Raw genomic sequence first — 21,741 nt, forward strand, 5'->3', positions numbered from 1 at the left:
CCCTTTTTCTTTTTCACCTCTTTTTTTTTTTGTCTATCTTTTTCCCCTTATTCTTCTTCACCCTCTTTTTCTCTCTTTTCTTGTCTATTTCAATTCCCTTTTCTTTTTTACCGTCTTTCTCTTTATCTCTCTCTCTCTCTCTCTCTCTCTCTCTCTCTCTCTCTCTCTCTCTCTCTCTCTCTCTCTCTCTCTCTCTCTTCCATACTTTGGGTTTTTTTCGTCTATCTTTCTTTTTTTTTCTCTTTCACCTTCTTTTGTTCTTCTTCTTGTCTATCTCTCTCTTCCATTTTTCTTTTTGACCTTCTCTTTTTTTGCCTATCTTTTCCCTTCTTCTTCTTCCTCTTTCTCTATATTTCACTTCCCTTTTCTTTTTGACCGTCTTTCTCTTTGTCCTGTATCTCTCTCTCTCTCTCTCTCTCTCTCTCTCTCTCTCTCTCTCTCTCTCTCTCTCTCTCTCTCTCTCTCTCTCTCTCTCTCCCTTCACTTTCCTTTTTCATTCTGTCTTTTTCCTTTCTCTCTCTTCCCTTTTCATCCTCACCCTTTCTTTCTCTTTTTCTTGCCTATATTTCCTCCCTTTTCTCTTTTTGTCTTTTTTAACATGAGAACAAACCTTTTCCTATCCTACCCATCCTACCTCCATGTTTTCCCTCCTCCCTTCCTTCCCTTCCTCCCTTTCTCTCTCCCTCACCCCAGCATGAACTCTCCACCTATCCCTCACCTCCCTTTCAATCCTCTTTTCTCAGGGGGGAGGGAGGGAGGGAGAAGAAAGGGACACGATAGCATATGAGAGACACAAAGCACTAATTCCTCTCCCTTTCTCCCTTTCCCTTCCCCTCGTAAAGGCAGTCAGCTTAGGGAAGGAAGGGCGCGGCAGGAGGGGAAGGGAGGAAGGGAATATATGGGCAAGGTATGGTGGGTTGGACAAGGGAGATGGTCAGTGTTCCCTTGGTCGAAGTAATCCGTGAGTGTGGGGGACGCAATCTTGGCCTGTGTGTGTGTGTGTGTGTGTGTGTGTGTGTGTGTGTGTGTGTGTGTGTGTGTGTGTGTGCTCTTGTTCTTCTTCTTCTTCTTTTTCATTCTCTTCCTCTTCTGTGTGTCTCTTGATGCTGTTTCCTTCTCCTCTATTCCTTTTTCTGTTATTCTTTTTCCTTTTGTTTATCTCTGTTTCCTATTTCTCTGTGTTCCTTTCTCTCTCTCCTCTCTTCCCTGTCTTTATCTGTTTCCTGCTTCTTCTGTTTATTCCTTTCATTTCTCTGTTCTTCTTCTTTTTCTTCTTTTTCTTAATCTGTGTTTCCTATTCCTCTTTTCCTTCTTCTCTTTCTCTTATCATTCTCTTTATCTATGTTCTTCCTCTTCCTTCTCAGTTTTCCTTTCTCTTCCCTTCTTCCTCCCTTCCTTTGTTCCATCTTCCTCCACTGTTATCAATCTTCTTCTTCTTCTTCTTCCATTCCCTTATATTTCGTCTTCTTTGTCTCTATTCCTTTCTGTCTTCTTCCTTCTTTTCATTTATCTGTGTTTCTCCTCTTCCTTGCCTCTATTTCTTTGTTTTCTTCTTCCTCTCTTTCATTCTTTTTTTCGTCTATCTTTCTTTTCTTTTTCCTTCTTTGTTTTCCTTCCTCTCTTTTTCTTCTTCTTCTCCTATTCCTTTATCTGTCTTCGTTTCTCCTCTTCCTATTCTGTTTTCCTCCCTATCTTCTTTTTCTTCTTTCTTTTCTTTATCTTCGTTTTTCCTCTTCCAAGTTTATATTCCTTTCTATCTTCTCCTTTTTCTTTTTCTTTTTCTCATCTTCTTTTTCTCTATGTTCCTTCCTCTCTTCTTTTTCTTCTTCCTCTTCTTTATCTACGTTTCTCCTCTTCCTTATTTGTACTCCTTCCTATCTTCTACTTCTTCCTTTCTTTTTCCTATCTGTCTGTGCTTTCTCTTCCTTCTCTGTCTTTCTTCCTCTTCTTCTTCCCTTTCTTTATCTGCTTCTTCTTCCTCCACTGTTATCAATCTTCTTCTTCTTCTTCTCTTTCTTTATATGTGTTTTCCTTCCTCTCTTCTTTTTCTCTTCCTTTATTTGTGTTTCATCTTCCTACTCTGCATTCCTTCCTCTCTTCTTCTTTTTCTCTTCTTTTTTCTATGTTTTCTCTTTCTCTACGTATTCCTTCCAATCCTCTCTTCTTCCCTTCCTTTGTTTCTTCTACCTTTACTGTTTTTAATATTTTCTTCCCTTCCTTTATCTCTGTTTCCTGTTTCTTCTATGTTTTCCTTTCTCTCTCCTTCCCTTCCTTATCTGTTTCCTCTTCCTTTACTGTTTTCAATCTCAACCCTAATTCTCTTCCCTGTGTTCGTCTTTACTTTCCTTTATCAATGTTTCCTCTCCTTATTCTCTGTTTTCCTTTCTCTCTCCTTCCCCTCCTTTATCGGTTTCCTCTTCCTTTACAGTTTTCAATCTCCACCTTCATTCTCTTCCCCGTGTTCGTCTTTACTTTATCAACGTTTCCTCTTTCTTCTTCTTCTTCCTTTCTCTCTTCTTCTTCCTTTCCTTCCTGTCTCTTTCTCTTCTGTTATCAATCCCCTCTTTACTCCTCTTCTACTCCTCCTCCTCCTCTTATCCCCCTGTCTCCTCTTTCTCTTCTGTTATCAATCTCCTCTTCAATCCTCTTCTATTCACCCTCATCCTCTTTCCCTCCCTCCCTCTCTCCTCTACTTTCATAAAACTCCTCTTGAAGTCTATCTACCTTCCTCCTTTCTCTTCCTATCTCCTTTTTCTCTTCTGTTACCAATCCCCTCTTCACACCTCTTCTATTCACCCTCATCCTTTCTTTCCTTTTTCCTTTTTCTCTGTTATCAAGCTCCTTTTCACCCCTCCTGTACCTATCCTTATCCTCTTTCCTTCCCTTCCTCTTCCCTTCCCTCTCTCCCTTCATACCCAGCCAGACGGAGTACACTGGAAGAACCCAAAGTCTCCAGGGCGAAGTAATGAAGTCTTTACTACCTCGGGTTCTGAGCTGAGGTGGGACGGGTGGACACTGCTGGGTGGACAGGTGGACGGGCAGGTGAACATACAGGTAAAGATGATTTGAGGAGGCGCAGATATGAAGACAAACAGGAGAGATTGTTGACAGCAGAGAAAGAGGAAACAGTTAAAGGAAGGGAAGAAAAATAAAGGAAGGAATACATAGATGATTTGAAGAGACTTAGAGAGAGTAAAGATGAAGACAAACAGACAGGTAAAGATGATTTGAGGAGACTTAGATATGAAGACAAACAGGAGAGATTGTTCACAGCAGAGAAAGAGGAAACAGTTAAAGGAAGGGAAGAAAAGGAAAGGAAGGAATACATAGATGATTTGAGGAGACTTAGAGAGAGTAAAGATGAAGACAAACAGACAGGTAAAGATGATTTGAGGAGACTTAGATATGAAGACAAAGAGGAGAGATTGTTCACAGCAGAGAAAAAGGAAACAGTTAAAGTAAGGGAAGAAAAATAAAGGAAGGAACACGTAGACGATTTGAAGAGACTTAGAGAGAGTAAAGATGAAGACAAACAGACAGGTAGAGATGATTTGAGGAGACTTTGAGAAGATATGAAGACAAAGAGGAGAGATTGTTGACAGCAGAGAAAGAGGGAACAGTTAAAGGAAAGGAAGAAAAGGAAAGGAAGGAATACGTAGATGATTTGAAGAGACTTAGAGGGAGCAAAGATGAAGACAAACAGACGGGTAGAGATGATTTGTGGAGACTTTGAGTAGATATGAAGACAAAGAGGAGAGATTGTTGACGGCAGAGAAAGAGGAAACAGTTAAAGGAAGGGAAGAAAGAGAAAGGAAGGAATAGGTAGATGATTTGAAGAGAGAGAGAGTAAAGATGAAGACAAACAGATAGGTAGAGATGATTTGGGGAGACTTAGATTAGATATGAAGACAAACAGGAGAGATTGTTGACAGCAGAGAAAGAGGGAACAGTTAAAGGAAGGGAAGAAAGAGAAAGGAAGGAATACGTAGATGATTTGAAGAGACTTAGAGAGAGTAAAGATGAAGACAAACAGACAGGTAAAGATGATCTGAGGAGACTTAGATATGAAGACAAACAGGAGAGATTGTTGACAGCAGAGAAAGAGGAAACAGTTAAAGGAAGGGAAGAAAAATAAAGGAAGGAATACGTAGATGATTTGAAGAGACTTAGAGAGGGTAAAGATGAAGACAAACAGACGGGTAGAGATGATTTGTGGAGACTTTGAGTAGATATGAAGACAAAGAGGAGAGATTGTTGACAGCAGAGAAAGAGGAAACAATTAAAGGAAGGGAAGAAAAGGAAAGGAAGGAACACGTAGATGATTTGAGGAGACTTGAATAGAATAAATAAGAAGACAAACAGATAGAAAAAGATGATTTGAGGAGACTTTGAGCAAATATGAAGAAAAATAGACAGGAAGAGATGATTTGAGGAGACGTAAATTGAATAGATATAAAGAAGACCGAATGAAGATGTAAGGATGCAGTTGTGGAGTGTGAGAAAAAGATCACAAGAAAACGAAAGGAAAAAAGGAAAACATAATAAAACAAAAAAAACTAACAAAACCATGAAAAAACAAAAAAATGACAAAAACAGAAAAAAAAACATTAAAACTAACATGAAAAAAAAAACATAAAACAGATAAAAAAACTCAGAAAACAAAACAAAAACAAAAAATGACGAACTAAATGTAAGAAAAATTGATTCATAAGTAAAGAAATTAACATAGAGGCACACAGAGACAAAGACAACACACACACACACACACACACACACACACACACACACACACACAGGTAAGATCACCGTGGGGACACATTAATTAATCACCTTCCAGCCAGGTGCAGCGCCCGTCACTCACGCACGGCCTACCTGACCCCCGCCCCCCCCCTGCCCCCCCTTCCATCCCCCCCCCCGTCCAAACCTTCCTCATACACAGACACACACAGAATGCTAATGATATTGATGTAAGAAAGACAATGCTAAGATGCAAAATTGGGTAAATAAGTAAAGGTAAAAAAAGTAAAAAGTAAAAAAAAGTAAAAAGTAGGTAAGGAGTAAAAGGTGGTAAAGGTAGTAAAGGTAGTAGTAAGGTAAAGGTAAAAAAATAAAAAGTATAAAGTAAAAAAGTAAAGTAAAAAGGAGTAAAAAAAAAAAAGTCAGGTTAAGTAAAAGGTAAAGTAAAAGGAAGTAAAAAAGTATATTAGAGAAAAAAGTATATTAGATTATAAAAAGAAAAAGTAAAGTAGCAAAAAGTAAAAAAAGTAAAAGTAAAAAAAGAAAATAGAAAAAGTAAATTAAGTAAAGTAAGGTAAAGTAAAGTAGGTAAAAGTAAGAGTATAAATCAATGTAAAGTAAAAGCAAAAGGTAAAAAGTAAAAAAAAAAAAGGTAAGTAAGTAAAAATAAAAAATAAAGGTAAAGTAAAAAGTAAGGTGAAGTAAAAATGGTAGGTAAAGTATGGTTAAGTAAAAGTGGAAAAAAAGTAAGTATAAATAATAAATTAGAAAAAAAAGTAAGCAAATCAAAGTAAGGTTAAGTAGGGTAAAGTTAAATAAAGTAAAATAAGTAGTAAAATAAGTAAGTAAAATAAAGTAAGTAAAATAAAGTAGGGTAAAGTAGTAGAGTAAAAGTAAAGTTAAGTAAAGTAGGGGGATATAATATACAGGGTTGGGTTTCTTAATTTAGCTGAGGGGGAAAGTGACTGACGGACAGGTTAAGACAGGTTCCTCTCTCTCTCTCTCTCTCTCTCTCTCTCTCTCTCTCTCTCTCTCTCTCTCTCTCTCTCTCTCTCTCTCTCTCTCTCTCTCTCTCTCTCTCTCTCTCTCTCCACCATTGGGAATATAATACCTCTTGCCTAACTTTAATCCTCCTCCTCCTCCTCCTCCTCCTCTTCCTCTTCCTCTTCTTCCTCCTGTTCCTCCTCCTCCTCCTCCTTCTTCCCTTTTTCTAATTCTTCTTTTTCCAGTTTCATGTTTTCTTCCTCCACCTCCTGCTTTTGCTTCCTCTTTCCCTTTTCCTTCCCCTTTTTCTCCTCTTTTTTTTTCATTATCTTAATCTGATCATATTATTCATTTTTCATTTCTCTTTGTTCTATTTGTCTTTCCTCCATTTCTCATGATCCTCCTCCTCCTCCTCCTCCTCCTTCGTTATTTCTATTTCTTCTATTTTCCGTCTAATTTTTTCCTCTACCTTATGCTCTTTCTTCCTTTTTTCTATTTCCTTTTCCCTTCCCCTTCTTCCTTTCTTTTATTCATTATTTTCTTCCTTCATCTTCTCATTTTTTTTTTATTATACTTTGTTCTATCTGTTCTACTTGTCTCTCCTGATCCTCCTCCTCCTCCTTCTCCTCCTCCTCTTGAAGACGCAACCTTAGGAAGAGCGACTCGAGCGACTCAACCTCTTCACGTCGGAAAAGAGACGACTGCGGGGAGACCTGATACAATTCTCCAAGTACCTGAACAAGTTGAGCATGTCGAGCACTCCAAACTCTTCACGCTACAAACTAACCCGAGAACAAGAAACAACGGTAAAACAATTCAAGCGAAGCGATGCAGTACAGATATCGGCAGGAGTTATTTCTCGAACAGAGTTGTCCGCCACTGGAACAGCCTTCCTGCAGGAGTGGTAAGTGCGGAAACAATCAGGAATCGCATCGGTCGTCACTTTGCTGCGTCGGGAGTGAACTGAATGTATCCACGAGTACATACAGAAGTGCTTTAATCCTTTCTGCTGGTCACTCCTGTGGCTGACGGATTTACTAAAGCAATGAGCCGACAGACTTTCTGCTGCCTGCTCGTCCATGTTTCCCTGTTTCCTCCTCTTCCTCCCAATCTCCTCGACGGCCAGACCTCCACCAGTTATACGACTCGATCCTGTCCCGAGGCGCGCCCCTGCCCTATGCCACACATCTGCCACACACCTGCCTGGATGAGCTACACCTGTAATTACAAGCCGTGTGTCGGGGTCTGGGCCATTCCCCTCCAGCCTGTAACTTGTGCCGGGAAAAATGAAACTTTGGGACGGGGCCGAGAGGGGAAACTAGGGTGAGGGAGAAAATGGTAAGGGGGAATCTGGGAAGAGAAAACTATCTCCTGCAAGAATTGGTCATTGTAAGGGCCGATTTATTTATTTATTTATTTATTATTATTTTTTTTTACAGCGAGGGAGACACTTTAAGAACACGACCCACTGATATACATTTTCCCAACAGCCGACACTTTAAGAACACGACCCACTGATATATTTTTCCCAACAGGTATCACAAACTATCAATCACTCCCACCCATCTACTTCCTCCCCCACCAAACCCAACACCACGACACTTTAAGAACACGACCCACTGACATACATTTTCCCAACAGCCAGTATCATCACAACTCCACAACGGCCTGAACAAACTATCAATCACTCCCACCCCTCTACCTCCTTCCCCACCACCAACACAACCACCACCACCGCCACGACACTTTAAGAACACGACCCACTGATATACATTTTCCCAACAGCCGGTATCATCACAACTCCACAACGGCCTGAACAAACTATCATCACTCCCACCCCTCTACTTCCTTCCCCACCACCAACACAACCACCACCACCGCCACAACCAAATCCAGGAACACGGAACGCTGTAGAATTCCCAACCAGCACAAAGGACTTCGTTATCCTCTCACAAATCCTCAAACACTCCAGGCGCGTATTCCCAACCATTTCGGGACTCACACACACCTACATTTGGTAAGGCTTCCGTAGAGGTTCTGTTAGTATTTCCATGGGTAGTTTGGTGAGCCTGGTGATAGTTTGACGAGGAGGCTTCTGGACCGTGAAGGTGAAATACACTTATGAGGACCCGTCTAATGTCTTGTGGCTTTTGGAAATCATTGAAAGCTTTACAATACGGGTCTTAATCACGTTTTCACCCATCCACCAAAGCGACGAGGTTACTTTCTCTCTCTCTCTCTCTCTCTCTCTCTCTCTCTCTCTCTCTCTCTCTCTCTCTCTCTCTCTCTCTCTCTCTCTCTCTCTCTCTGACAACCTCTAAGAAACAACGCTCACGACCTTACTCTTGTTCTGCGGCTTGAAGGGAAACAAACTAATGATGATGATGATGATGATGATGATGAAGAACAGCTACTCACGGGCAGGTCAACACAGGTGACGCCCCCCTCCTCATTAAGACCAGGTGTGCAAGGGAGCGTGGCTGAAGACTTGAAGAATCGGCCCATCTGAATATGAAGAAAAAAAAAGTTCTGTAAAATGTTTGACTCTAATAATATCTTCAGTGCACACATAAATTAGGTGAGTATATGTTATTCGTTGTGTGTGTGTGTGTGTGTGTGTGTGTGTGTGTGTGTGTGTGTGTGTGTGTGTGTGTGTGTGTGTGTTACAGATTTTCCTTTCAGCCTAGATTATCATTTCCCTGTCTCTTTATTTCCATCTTTTTCCTTTCATCTTTCTATAATTACAGTGTTATTTTCCTCTTCCTCTTATTTTCTATTTAGTTTCCCCTTCCATTCAGTCACCCACATCAACCTTTTTCTCCTCATATTATTAAATCTTTCTCCGCACGTCATTTTCTTTTCTTTTTTATCTCTTTAATTTTTCCTTCCATTCGCCATTTCCTTCATCAACCTCAAATTTCTCTCACATACTATTTTTTTTTTTTTTTTTTTTTTTTTACGTGTTAGCCCATATGCACCGTAGGCATATTCTGCCTCTTCGGTGTTGCTCAGAGGCAGGCCCCGGCGTGGTGCGGTTGCGGCGCGGGTTATATAGTGGCTGACCACCCAGGCCCATCCCCCCCCAGCTCATCTGCTCAGCAACTCAGGCTAGAAGGTGTGTGTCAGGTGTGAGGTTGTGATTGATTTTAACAAACTCGACAAATGACCATGAGCAATTCGATTCACTGGTGAGCGTCGACCATCAGTCGATCCCCAATCCACCACCCACTCACCCACCCCACACCTTCCACACCCTATAATTTCTTCCCTTTCATTCTTTGGTTTCTCCTTCCACTCTCCATCTTAAACATCCACAAATGTTTCCACCTTTCCTCCACTGTACTTTCGCCTCACTCATCCATTCGCCATTTCCTTCATCAACCTCAAATTATACCACTTTTCTCTCACGGCACTTTCCTCTCATATATTAAAAAAAATTCCCTTTCATTCTTTAGTTTCTCCTTCCACTGTCCATTTTCAACATCCACAAATTATTCCACTTTTCCTTCACTGTACTTTCGCTTCACACATTATCTTATTTTCTCTCTAAATTATCCTTCCATTCATTCACCCACATCAAACTCTTTCATTATCTTATTCCACCTCTCTACACATGTTATCATTTCTCTCGTACTTTCTCCTTAAATTCACCTTCCATTCAGTCACCAACATCATCCTCAAATGATTCCACTTTTCTTTCTTTTTTCCCCTCTCCCACACACTTCATATCAAACTCCCTCCTCTCTGACCTTTCCTTAACTTCACCTAATATTCCTCTCCTACGCACCGTCCATCAACTCCAGCTCTGTAATTATATATTCTGGATTGTTTTTTTGTTCACCTTTCTCCTCTACCTGGCGTGGTGTGACTCCCCAGGTAAGTCTGAAGTGTCACCTGTCAGTCTTGCTAGCTCAGTGCAAAAAATGTTTACCTGTGAGAGCTAGAAGTGAGTTTAAATCCACCTGTAATTAGGGAAAGCTGTGGAGGTGTTCAGGATATTATTTTTATTATTATTATTATTATTATCATTATTATTATTAGGAGACGAAGCAGGTAGAGAGGGAAGAGTTCGGACACTAATTGCCACCTGTTCATCAGCCCCCAAACACCTGAGACGCCGAGAAAGAGAAAGTGAAAGCGATGAGATAGAAAGGAGGAGAAAGAGGACGAGAAAGTATAGATTATAGAACTGGAAGGACAGAAAGGGAGGGTGTTAAAAATTTTAGAGTCCACAAACAAACAAACATACATAGAGAAGAGAGTGAATGCAAGACAGAGCGACCGAGAGAGAGAGGTAAAGAGAGAGATGAGAGAGAACGGGGGAAGGGGGAGGGGGGGGGGGTGGAGGGAACACACAACCTCTCCTCCACTAATTATCTCCAGGTAATGCCAGTAAACACCTGCCTACGTACCTGCCGTGTTAATTAGCTTTGACCTGTACTGTGCACCCACCTGAGAGAGAGAGAGAGAGAGAGAGAGAGAGAGAGAGAGAGAGAGAGAGAGAGAGAGAGAGAGAGAGAGAGAGAGAGAGAGAGAGAGAGAGAGAGAGAGAGAGAGAGAGAGAGAGAATTAAACTTTTCACGAAACAGGCAGATAAACAGAAGAGACGGAATAATCAGGAAATAAATAGGAAATAGGATAAAATTGTGGAAGATGACAGACATACAGAGACGATAAACTGAATGTGGAACTTGGGAGATGAAAAAAAAGAATGGAAGGTGGAAATTGGGAGATGAGACTGAATGTGGAAATTGAGAGATGAGACTATTAATGCGGAAATTGGAAGATGAGACTGAATGTGGAAATTGGGAGATGAAAAAAATGGGTGAAGAGAAACTGGAGAGAACTTGGAGAAAGAAAAACAGCAAATGGGAGAGAAATAAAATACTAAAAATAAAATGCTAAAAGAAGTCAAGTTGAATACATGAATCACACCTTTGCTAAGTTCAAGGGTAGAGAAAAAAGGTCGAATCGTGACTTGCTTTTGAAAGGACCAATTAGAGGCAGTCAGAGGAAGAGTCGTGCACCTGGCCTTGATTAGCAGAGGTTTTGTGTTCAAGGTAGAGGGTGCGAGGGGAGAAGAGAGGATAAAGTTAGTACTGAACCATAAAATAAGTTATCAAGACTTCCATGTATATTGCTATTGCTATCCGTAATCATCTAAATTTAAGGCATATCAAACGAAACAATTAAAAACTTTATAGATTTATTCTCTGAGGTAATTTCAAACGCATCAAAGTGAGTTTCTTCCTTTGATAATATCTCATCAACACAATAAACTCAATGACATAATAAAGCAAATGTATCGTGCAATCCGTTTACTATACTTCGATCTTCAACAAAGTCAATGTAGCTATTAAAAGAAGAAACAAAGTCCGTGTATGAATACTGTTATAACGCCATCAGGTAATGGTAAGGCGCCGTGACTCCTCCTCCTTCACGAGGGACACGCCGTCACTCACTCGTTCCTTCACTGGAGGCAGCGTCCTCCTCCTCCTGCGTGGACTCCTGCGTCGGGCTCCAGGCGCCTTTTGAAGATGCTTCCCTCACGGCCGGAGAGGCGGACACTGGGCCGGCGCCGCCCACATCCAGTAGAAGGTCGTCTCGCCAGCTGTTCTTGATGACCGTCTCCATCGCCTCCTGCAGCGGCTCCTCGTCCCCGGGCTGCCACTCGCCCTCCTCGCCAGACGACTGCGAGGATAGGTCCGAGGCTTCGTACTGCACGCCGAGGCTGCCGGGGTACTGCCCACGGCCGAGCTGCACTAACTTAAGGTTCTGCAGCGCCAGGCTTTCCTCGAAATACCTGAAGGGATAGTTAGTCTTCCTCAGTACGAGGCTGTCAGTTCTGAGACACCTGCGGCAGCTGGCATACTCAGCCATCGTGCTGGCCCACCTGTGGCAGGCGTTGCAGTAGGGCAGCTGCATGCCGTCACTCTGGTCGTGCAGGAACATCTGCACCAAGTCTGCGGCACCGTGGCTCACCAGGGCAGACACCTCCATCTCGCCCAGCCTCAGGCCGCCGCCCTGCGCCAGGCCCTCCTGCGGCTGCCTGAAGAGCGGGTCCAGCGGGCCGTCGTGCCGCGCGTGGCACTTCAGCACGGCCCGGTGCTTCAGCCGCATGAAGAAGATCGGCGCGCAGAACACGCGGCCCAGCGGCTTGCCGCCGGCACTGCGCACCGACACTGAGGAGGAGAGACCCGCCTTACGCAGGGCCTCCTGGGCTCGCGGCAGGTCCCAGCCGGCGTCTATGCTGGTGGCGTCCAGCTGGGTGCCTCGGTGCAGGGCGAGGGTGTTCAGGATGCCCTCCACGAAGAAACCGACGGTCTGGCGATCAAGGAAGCTGTGTGGACTGATGAAGACATCCGGCGTGCGTCCGTCCTCCAGCCGGGGCAGCTGGTGGTCAGGTAGGATGCCGCAGATGACGCCCTTCTGGCCGTTGAGCGTCCCAAACTTGTCCCCCACCTCGGGCCGCCGCTCCTCCAGGGTCACCACCTCGTGCAGCACGCGGCCGTCTGGCAGGCGACGCATGACGCTGCTCACCACCGTGCCGGGGCCGTGGGTATTCTGCACCAGGACGTGGTCGCGTTTGTTCTTGCATGTGATGAGCACCGCACCGCCGGCAATGCGCCGCCCCACCTCGGCGCGGCTCACCACCACGGCCCCGAGGTGTGGCTCGCATATGCAGTATGTGTGGGAGTGGCAGCTGGTGAACAGACCCCTGTCAACGGCGCCGCGACTAAACACGAGGCCGTCCTCCTGGTTGAGACCGCGCACGGCCAGCACGGCGGTGAGGGCTGACTGGCCGGCGTACATGAGGCGTGCGTTGGGCTGCTCCAAAATGAAGGCGGGCAGGGCGAGGGGCATCTCGGGCGTCTTGAGCACCGAGTACGTGCCCCTGTGCGCCAGGGCCTCAGACAGCACAGACGGCCCCATCGCCTGCTTCTGCATCTTGCACGACCCGAGGCGCCGCACGCCAGGGTTGTTGGTGGCGGCGGGCGTGGCGGCACTCACCACGCCGTGGCTCAACACGGCCAGCAGTTGGCAATAGTCCACGCCCGCCAGACCGAGGCTGCCCGGCTTCTCGGCGATGAACGCCTCGCTGTTCTCCTTCGGGTCCAGGAAATCCACGACGCCCCTCCGCCACAGGTCGTCCAAAGAGCAGCGGTCGCCACGAAGGCCTGCCAGGTCGTCGGGGGTGGCGGTGAGGGCGCCGCCAAGCACCACCAGGAGGGGCCGCACCGCTCTGCCCCCCGAGGCGTCGAGGTGCAGGTCATGGTGCCTGAGGTGCACGCCGAGGTGCAGGCCGTGGCGGCGGCGGTGCTGCAGCAGCAGCTCCCGCACCTGCCTCAGCGGAACTTTGGCGTTGCCCACCCAGCGGCCGTCCAGGAACACCTTGCCCATCCGGTCCGGCGCCGGCCACTGACGGCCGGCTGCAAACAGAGTCACCGGCAGCGTCTGCAGGACCTTGTGCAGATGTGTGGCGTCTACCTTGTTGCACACCGAAGCCCCGATGGCCAAGTGCTCCGTGAGGCCCACGTGCTCGCTCTCGGGTGTCTCTATCGGACACAGGAAGCCGACAGTGCTGGTGTGCAGCTCGTGGGGCCGTGAGTCCTTGCCGTTCAGCACTTTGGCGTCGCCGTTGACGGTGCGCATCTGGGACAAGTACTGCATGTAGTTTAGCCGCTGCAAATTTTGTGTCACGCTCGTCATGGCGCCCCACTTGCCCGTGCGGAACGCCCGGCACATGGCCTCGCCCACCACGTTGTGCTGGAAGTGGAAGATGTTGAGGAGGTCGTACTTTTCCGAGATAATCTTGTGGCGTTGGCCGAGGCCGGCGGCGGCCGAACACGAGTCGTCCTGGAACAGTTCCACGTGGCTCAGCTCCTCGGGGAAGATGGCGCCGCGCGCTTCGCACTTACGCTGGAAGGTGTCCCTGGCTCGCTGCAGCAATGGCTGCAATACAGAATCGAACAAGCGTCTGTTGAGCGCACCGGGCGTCAGCAGCAACCTATTGCCCAAGTGCAGCGGATCGTCGTCCGCGCGCCTGCCGCACAGATTCAGCAGCAGCTGGTTGGTCAAGTAGGCCAGGTAAAAGGCTCGCTGGAACAGGCCGCCCCCCACGTGGGGCACCAACGCCCGCTGCAGCACATCGTCGAGGCGCTCCCTCCTCCAGGGGCCCTTGGCTGCCTGCTTCACGGCCTTCTGAGCCTCGTGCCTGGCGGGCAGAGTCACGGCGGCCCGCGCCATCCGGGCCAAGTGCGGCACATCCTCACATCCCTGCAGCATCACCTGCTTCAGGGCCGCCAACCGTCGCCTGACCTGCTGCTCCTCCTTCTCCTTCGTCTGGCCGTACTTGGCGGCGATCCTGAGCAGCACCGCGTGGCGCGTGGCGCTCCTCTCACACTTGTCGTGAATCCCTTGAAGGTCCTGCTGCGTCACACCAAGCAGCTGCTTGGCATCCCCGAGGTAGTCCAGAATGGCTGCGGCCACCGAGGACGTGACTCCGTCGTGGCCCCTGAAGATGTGGCGCGTCAGGGGCTCCTGGCGTCCCTTGTTCCGCTGCTGCTGGTGCTGAACCCCGGGCGGCAGCATGGTGGCAAGTGTCTGCCGCAGGAACTGCACGGACTCCGTCTCCTCCAAGGTCTTGTGGTGTTCGTGGATCCCCGTGGCGGCCAGCACCGTGCTGAGGGGCAGCACCACGGTGCCGCTACGGCCCAGCCGTAGCCTGGCCTGCAGCGTGTCTTTTCTGGTCGCCAGCACGGCCGTGCAGTGCGTGTCTATCCCGCTGACGCTGCTCAGCACGTAACACTTGTGGCTGAACCTCTGCCCCTCTAGGCCCGAGCAGCGCACCACCATCGGGCTGTTCTTAATCAGCACACTCTGGAACGGGATGAACTTCTCGACGCCGTCCACGATGAAATAGCCGCCGGGCTCGTCGGGCTGCTGGCCGGCGGCAACCCTTTCCTCGGCCGTCATGGCGGCCGTGGGGCACAGCCGGGAGCCCACCATGAGGGGCATTTCGCCCAGCACCACGCGGTGGGCGAAGGCCCGCACAGGGGCGCCCTGGGCGTTCAGCCAGCGGTAGGACGCCTGCACGGTGAGCGGTAGCACGTAGCAGCGCTTTTCCAAACGGCACTGCAGAGGGGTGTGCCGCACCGCGCCGGGAGCCACGTCCGCCAGCCGCACCTCGTGGCTGCCGTGTTTGTTCTTGTGCTCGTGCGTGAAGAGCGTCTCCGCCCGCGTCAGCTCGTTCAGGAAGGTGTTGTAACTGTCCAGCACGGCGTCCACCAGGCCGTGCTCCCGCAGCACCAGGCGACTCACCAGCTGCCGCACCTCCTCGGCGGGCACCACAGTCTCTCCTGGCACTGCTTGCTGTTTCTCCTCCTCTTGCTGCTGCTGCTTCTGATGATAATGATGATCTATGAATTTGGGCAGCACTTCAAACGTCGACTTCAGCTTCTTTGCTCTTCGGAACCAATTCCTTTTGATGCGCGTGGCGAAGTTTCGCTTCCTCCAGCGGGGCGGAGGGGCCTTCCGCGCCGCGCCCTCCCTGGAAGTAGCTAAAGCCTTTTCCTCCTCATTAAGGGTGACTTGCAGGTTTTCCTTCATTGCTTCCTCATCAGATTCAGCTTTCGTTTTCTTCCTCAAGTTCTCAACCGCTGCCTCCCCGCCACGAGAGGCAGTCAGGCTCTTCTTGCACGGCTTTCCTTTCTGCCGCTTCTTGGCGGGGACGCTGCCCATCGCGTCCCGCCAAAGCAGGTCCAGCAAGGTCGTAGGCATCTTGGCGGGCGAGGAACCCCACTCCGCCGGGGGCAAGGACACACTACCTTGGGCAGGAGAGTAGTTTTGCTTGTACCGGCTGTTGCTTCCGGGCCTCTGCACCACCAGCTCGAGGCAGCACGCGTAGCCAACTCCAGTCTGCCTGACGGAGAAGCTTTAGGCAACTCGAATCAGTTCTTCCCGCCTGGACCACATCTACCATCCCTACACTATATCCTACATGCCCACTACTGTGTGTGTGTGTGTGTGTGTGTGTGTGTGTGTGTGTGTGTGTGTGTGTGTTATTTTATTTCTCATGATAAGAGAGGCCTTTCAGCACAGCTCTTGATGTCGTTTTGGATGCGTGAGTTCTCTGTGTTGGTCACTAGTGGAGGGCAGTCAGAGTTAAATGTGACAAACAGAAGAGAGTGACATAAGGTTAGGAGGACGTTTGGGATGTCAAAAGTTGTAGAGATAGTGACAGCCTGTGTCTAGTCTTAAGAAGTGTGCATCAAGAAAATAGAGTTATGTCTAAGGTCCATATTTTTAAACGAGATAATTATAAAATCTTCATATTCAAACGAAATAAATCGATGATCCGTATTTTCAAATGAGATAAAGATCCGTATTTTCAAACGAGATAGTCTAAATATGATCCGTATTTTCAAACGAGCTAAAGATCCGTATTTTCAAAACGAGATAGTCTAAAATTAATATGATCCGTATTTTCAAACGAGATAAGTATGATCCGTATTTTCAAACGAGATAAGTATGATCCGTATTTTCAAACGAGATAAGTATGATCCGTATTTTCAAACGATCTAAAGATCCGTATTTTCAAACGAGATATTCTAAAATTAATATGATCCGTATTTTCAAACGAGATAAGTATGATCCGTATTTTCAAACGAGATAAGTAAGATCCGTATTTTCAAACGAGATAAGTATGATCCGTATTTTCAAACGAGATAAGTATGATCCGTATTTTCAAACGAGATAAGTAAGATCCTTATTTTCAAACGAGATAAGTATGATCCGTATTTTCAAACGAAATAAGTAAGATCCGTATTTTCAAACGAGATAAGTAATGTCCAAATTTTCAAACGAGATAAGTCTAAAAACGCATGTTAAGTCTAAGATCTGAATTCTCGAACAAGGTAAGTAAAAGGACCATATTTTCAAACATTTACGGACGAACGCACCCACATTTGAAAAGGCCTTCGTAGAGGTTGTGGTGGGTATTTCCATGGGTAGTTTTGTGAGCCTAATGATAGTTCGACAAGGCTTCTGCACCATGAATATGAAAAACACTCATGAGAACCCAACTAACTTCCTTTGTGGCCTTTGGAAATAATTGTTGTAAGAGATGAAAGCGTCTGAGAAAATGGGGCCGAGTCACAAGAGGAAGGAGAACTATAATCAGTGACGTTTAACCCCTTGGATGCGGATTTCCTACAAGAGGACATCACCAAGCTACAGGAATGGAACAAAAAGTGGCTGCTACAAATCCATGAAGAAAAATGTAAAGTCATGCACCTTGGGAGGGGAAATCCAGCATACCAATACTACATGGGAAACACTCCACTATCCACCACAGAGGCAGAGAAAGACCTGGGACTATATGTTACCAGGCTACCAGTGAAGGGATATCCAACACACCAATACCACATGGGAAACACTCCACTATCCACCACAGAGGCAGAGAAAGACCTGGGACTATATTTTACCAGGCTACCAGTGAAGGGATATCCAACACACCAATACCACATGGGAAACACTCCACTATCCACCACAGAGGCAGAGAAAGACCTGGGACTATATGTTACCAGGCTACCAGTGAAGGGATATCCAACACACCAATACCACATGGGAAACACTCCACTATCCACCACAGAGGCAGAGAAAGACCTGGGACTATATGTTACCAGGCAACCAGTGAAGGGATATCCAACACACCAATACCACATGGGAAACACTCCACTATCCACCACAGAGGCAGAGAAAGACCTGGGACTATATGTTACCAGGCTACCAGTGAAAGCCAAATCCGGGCCTGTCGCAGCGGAGGGGTTAAAAAGGGGAGATTGAAGAAGTAGATGACCTGGTTCCGACACACGATATAAGGCCTGTAGGTGTCGTGAGCGTCGCGGACCAATAACTCTCCTCGTCTTAGCTGTATGGGCTCCGGAGATGAGGCGGAAACCCAAGGCGTCACGGCACAGCAGGACTTAATGGGGCTGTCACCTGCACCTCACACCTGCCCCCGCCGACACACACCTCCTTGGCCTGCCTCGTAATACCTTGCCTTTCGTGTAACCCTCATTCCATCAACGCTGACGCCTCATCTCCTCATCATACTCATTATTCTTATTTTTTATTCTAATGATATATAAAAGTTAAAACACATATCTAAATTATATGACTAAATTATATTATATTAGACTAAATCAAAATTATATTAGACTAAAGGAGCAGTAAGTAGAGGGCTTTTTTTTTACGCCCTTGCACTGTCTCCTCTGCTGTAAAAAAAAAAAAAAAAAATCCTGTACATGCATAAATGATTATATATAGGCTATGCACTAACGAATACACTTGATAATAAGAAAGAAATAGTTTGTAATATAAGCACATAAATAATAAACAGATATTTTAACTGGGCATTCTTCATTCATCCTAGTAAAAATACATATATGCATAAACATATATTAGTAAACGAATACATACACACATTATTGAAAATTAGTGTGTAGTATAAATACATAGATAATACATATATGAACAAATTGATTGCTAGATATACATAGATAAACACAGGGATAGATAGTAGATGGTTAGATTGATGGACAGATAGATAAATTAAGAGTTTATTTGTGCTTCTGGATCAGCCGAGAGAGAGAGAGAGAGAGAGAGAGAGAGAGAGACGGATGGACCAATATGAACAGTTTTATGGAAAGGAGGTAGAACTATTTATTGTTAGAAGGGCGTGACAATGACTGCAACATATTTCCTCTGTGCAGATTTTTTATAACACACACACACACACACACACACACACACACAATGATACCCTCTCCATGTCAGTGAGATGTGAAAGTCCCCCAATTCCTACCCACCTGCCACGGTCTGTTCATCAATACCACCTTGTAAATGTTTACTATATGCACTTACGTACGTACTCATTTATTAAAGAAAAATATACCGTATCATTAATGCCTCTCTGTTGACAAATAGACAAGGTTGTATGTGGCGAGAATAGTAGGCTAGCGGGGTAATATTGACGAGAGGGTAGCCACCTCTTGCGAAGTTAATACTTGCAATATTGATTTTTTTAATTTTTATATCTATGAATGAAGTGCAGTAACAAACGACTTCCGGAAAATAGGAGGGGGTTCGAGGGTGGCGACCCCCGTTAGGTAGGTTAAGTTAGGTTACTATGCGTTTCGGGGGCCATGTCTCACAGTTTTTCAAAATTAACATTTTAACAAAGCGTCGGACAAGGATGGTATTTTGGGAGACGATGATTGAGACCCCGACCTAATTGGCAAAAATAGGCTTGTGTGCCAAATGTGGATGATTACGTCACTTGTAAGAGTAACTTTAAGGGAGGCAACTCACTAAAATATACAGGCACGGGTAGCGAGGCTAGGTGCCGTCATCATGTATGCACCGCCTCTCATTCGTGACGTCCATGTGACGTGTAACTATGACGTAATGGTCATCACCTACTCAAACGGCAGTTTTCTCTCTCTCTCTCTCTCTCTCTCTCTCTCTCTCTCTCTCTCTCTCTCTCTCGCGCGCGCGCACACACACACACACACACACACACACACACACACACACACACACATACACACACACAGCAACAATAGTTCAGTCACTACACTATGTTATATATTTATAGCATGTTGTACTAAAGACCGTATTTTCCATGTAAAGGATAAGTAATTTCCTGCGGGTGAAACTTTTTCGCAAATATATAATATTCTCAAATGAGCATCACCCCTATGTATAGGGCTGAGCTAGTGTGTGTGTGTGTGTGTGTGTGTGAGAGAGAGAGAGAGAGAGAGAGAGAGAGAGAGAGAGAGAGAGAGAAACTACCGGTTGAGTCAATGATTACTACTACTTCATAGTAAAACGTTACATTGAACGAGAGGCGGTGCATCCATGACGGCACCTAGCCTCGCTACCCGTGCCTGTATATTTTAGTGATGTTTACCTTAAAGTTACTCTTACAAGTGCCGTGATCATCCACATTTGGCACCCAAGCCTATTTTTGCCAATTAGGTCAGGGTCTCAATCATCGTCTCCCAAAATACCATCCTTGTCCGACGCTTTGTTTAAATGTTATATTCGAAAAACTGTGAGACATGGCCCCTGAACCGCTTAGGGTAAATATGGGGTCACTACGCGCCTGCAATATTGACCCCACGAGAATAATAACCTTTCCAAGGCCTCATATACTGTTGTACTTCTCTAGTTTTACCGGCGCATCATACATATATAAGTGATGATAAGAAATAATAGATAATATTCATCTCCCCTTCAACAAAATTCAAACACCTGGTAGTGGGGAGGGCTGTGAGGACCACCACACACAACAGCGACTACACTACCACCACGCCCTTACCACACACTACCGGTATTCACCACGTCCACAGAACCTCTCGATGTGGTTATGACGATGATAATAAGCAAGACACGAAGCACAACACCACTACAGACCCCGCCGTCCACGTGTCTCTGTCACTGCCATGATTACCAGTTATGCGAAAAATAAATACAACTAGCAACAGCAATAAGCACGGTCTAGATATTGATTCTACTATAGTTTTGTTTCGTATAATTGAAAAAAGGGTTATTTGAGAGTGTGGAATATATATAGCGTGTCATGGAATGCTGGAAGGTAGTGTTTGATAGGTTAGTGTTTATGTGAGCCGTCGGTGAGGTTGGTAGCCTTCACCTCGCCCGCTCGCCGCCAGCGTTCCCAAATTGTCGTACTTAAAACATCACATTAATCAGTTTCAGGACCCAAAACTTCCGTACCCACACAAATAACGTTATCTAACTCAAGTTACTGTTAAAATGGTTAATTATTGTTGTCTGTTTGCAATACTTATGGGTACGAAGCCGGGAAGTATAATGTGCTGAGTACGATAATATGGTAACATTGTACGAGTCGCTATTTCTATTTCTGAATCTCAATATCTCAGTTGCCATTCATCACCTCTCGTCATGGCAATCGCTACCTTAACAACACATCCTCATCACCTAACTATAATATACATAACACACCACCTCATACTGCCCACACCAGACGTACCCATTACAGTAGGCCAAGCGTCGCGTCATGTACCCAAGCTAGCCACACGGAACCATAATATAAGATACGTTCAATATTGCGTCCTGGCTAAGCTCTATTCTACCTAGTGTCCTTGATGTTATTTTTTATGCACTCATTTAGTAATACATTGATTTTCTGCACCAATATACTCGTAACAGACGTCAAATAAATCACCTAAATACATGTTGTTACCATATTAGGCTATGTATAGAATTATTGTATCCCGGGTAAGCTTTATCATAACGAGTTTCATAATAATAATAATAATAATAATAATAATAATAATAATAATAATGATACTACTACTACTACTACTACTACTGCTTCTACTACCACTACTACCTACTACTTATAAAAAACGATAATGATAATAGTAATAGAAATAATAATAACAATAATAATAATTCCTTTTCCTGTTGTTTATATAGACATTTTTTATAAATTACTGTTGCTATATAGTGATTCCTAAGATGAAAATGGTTACATAATCTCTTCCTCTTCGCTAACCTTTTCCTTCTATCTCCTCCTCCTCCTCCTCCACTCAATCTCCCTACATCAACTCCACATACATCTTCCTTCTTCCATCCGTCCCTCCACCTATGTGCTTCTCCACCTCCCACAACCACCCTTCCAGCTTCTTCCACCTAACCCACTTCTCCACTTTGACCATCCTCTCCATTTCTTCCATCTACCACCCGCCCCTCCACCCACTTCTCCACTCCCCCCTCTACCACCCCTCCCTCCATCCACCCTCCACCCCCACAACCACCCTCTCTCGCCCTGGACTTCGCTGCACACTCCTGGTTCATCCCGCTGTTCAAGGAAGCGTAATAAAGCATTTTTCTGCATCCCACGAAAAATAGTTTGACGGGTGGACAGGTGAACAGGCAGGTGAACAGACGGGTGGATAATTGGGTAGA

At 45.7% G+C, this 21,741-nt stretch overlaps 2 protein-coding genes across 4 annotated transcripts in view; both read right to left on the reverse strand.

The window, feature by feature from the left end:
* LOC127001212 (uncharacterized) overlaps positions 1 to 21,741 on the reverse strand; it is a 348,018-nt gene that overhangs the window by 285,017 nt on the left and 41,260 nt on the right. Inside the window, exon 2 of the mRNA XM_050865441.1 lies at positions 8,140 to 8,226. The gene's annotated coding sequence lies outside the window, so the exon portion shown is untranslated. The remainder of the gene's footprint in view (positions 1 to 8,139; positions 8,227 to 21,741) is intronic.
* On the reverse strand, positions 10,932 to 21,448 carry LOC127001211 (DNA-directed RNA polymerase II subunit RPB2-like). Of its 3 annotated transcripts, none has more exons than XM_050865438.1 (2): positions 20,128 to 21,448; positions 10,932 to 15,639 (listed from the first exon to the last, which is right to left on the reverse strand). In XM_050865438.1, exon 2 carries the CDS (start codon positions 15,499 to 15,501, stop codon positions 11,176 to 11,178), a length of 4,326 nt encoding a protein of 1,441 aa, XP_050721395.1. In that variant the 5' UTR covers positions 15,502 to 15,639; positions 20,128 to 21,448; the 3' UTR covers positions 10,932 to 11,175. The 3 variants fall into 3 exon arrangements, with proteins under 3 accessions (XP_050721395.1, XP_050721394.1, XP_050721393.1); XM_050865437.1 differs by having other exon boundaries at positions 10,932 to 15,643; XM_050865436.1 differs by having other exon boundaries at positions 10,932 to 15,655.

Source organism: Eriocheir sinensis, chromosome 20 (assembly GCF_024679095.1).
Source record: "Eriocheir sinensis breed Jianghai 21 chromosome 20, ASM2467909v1, whole genome shotgun sequence".
NCBI classification, from domain to species: Eukaryota; Metazoa; Arthropoda; class Malacostraca; order Decapoda; family Varunidae; genus Eriocheir; species Eriocheir sinensis.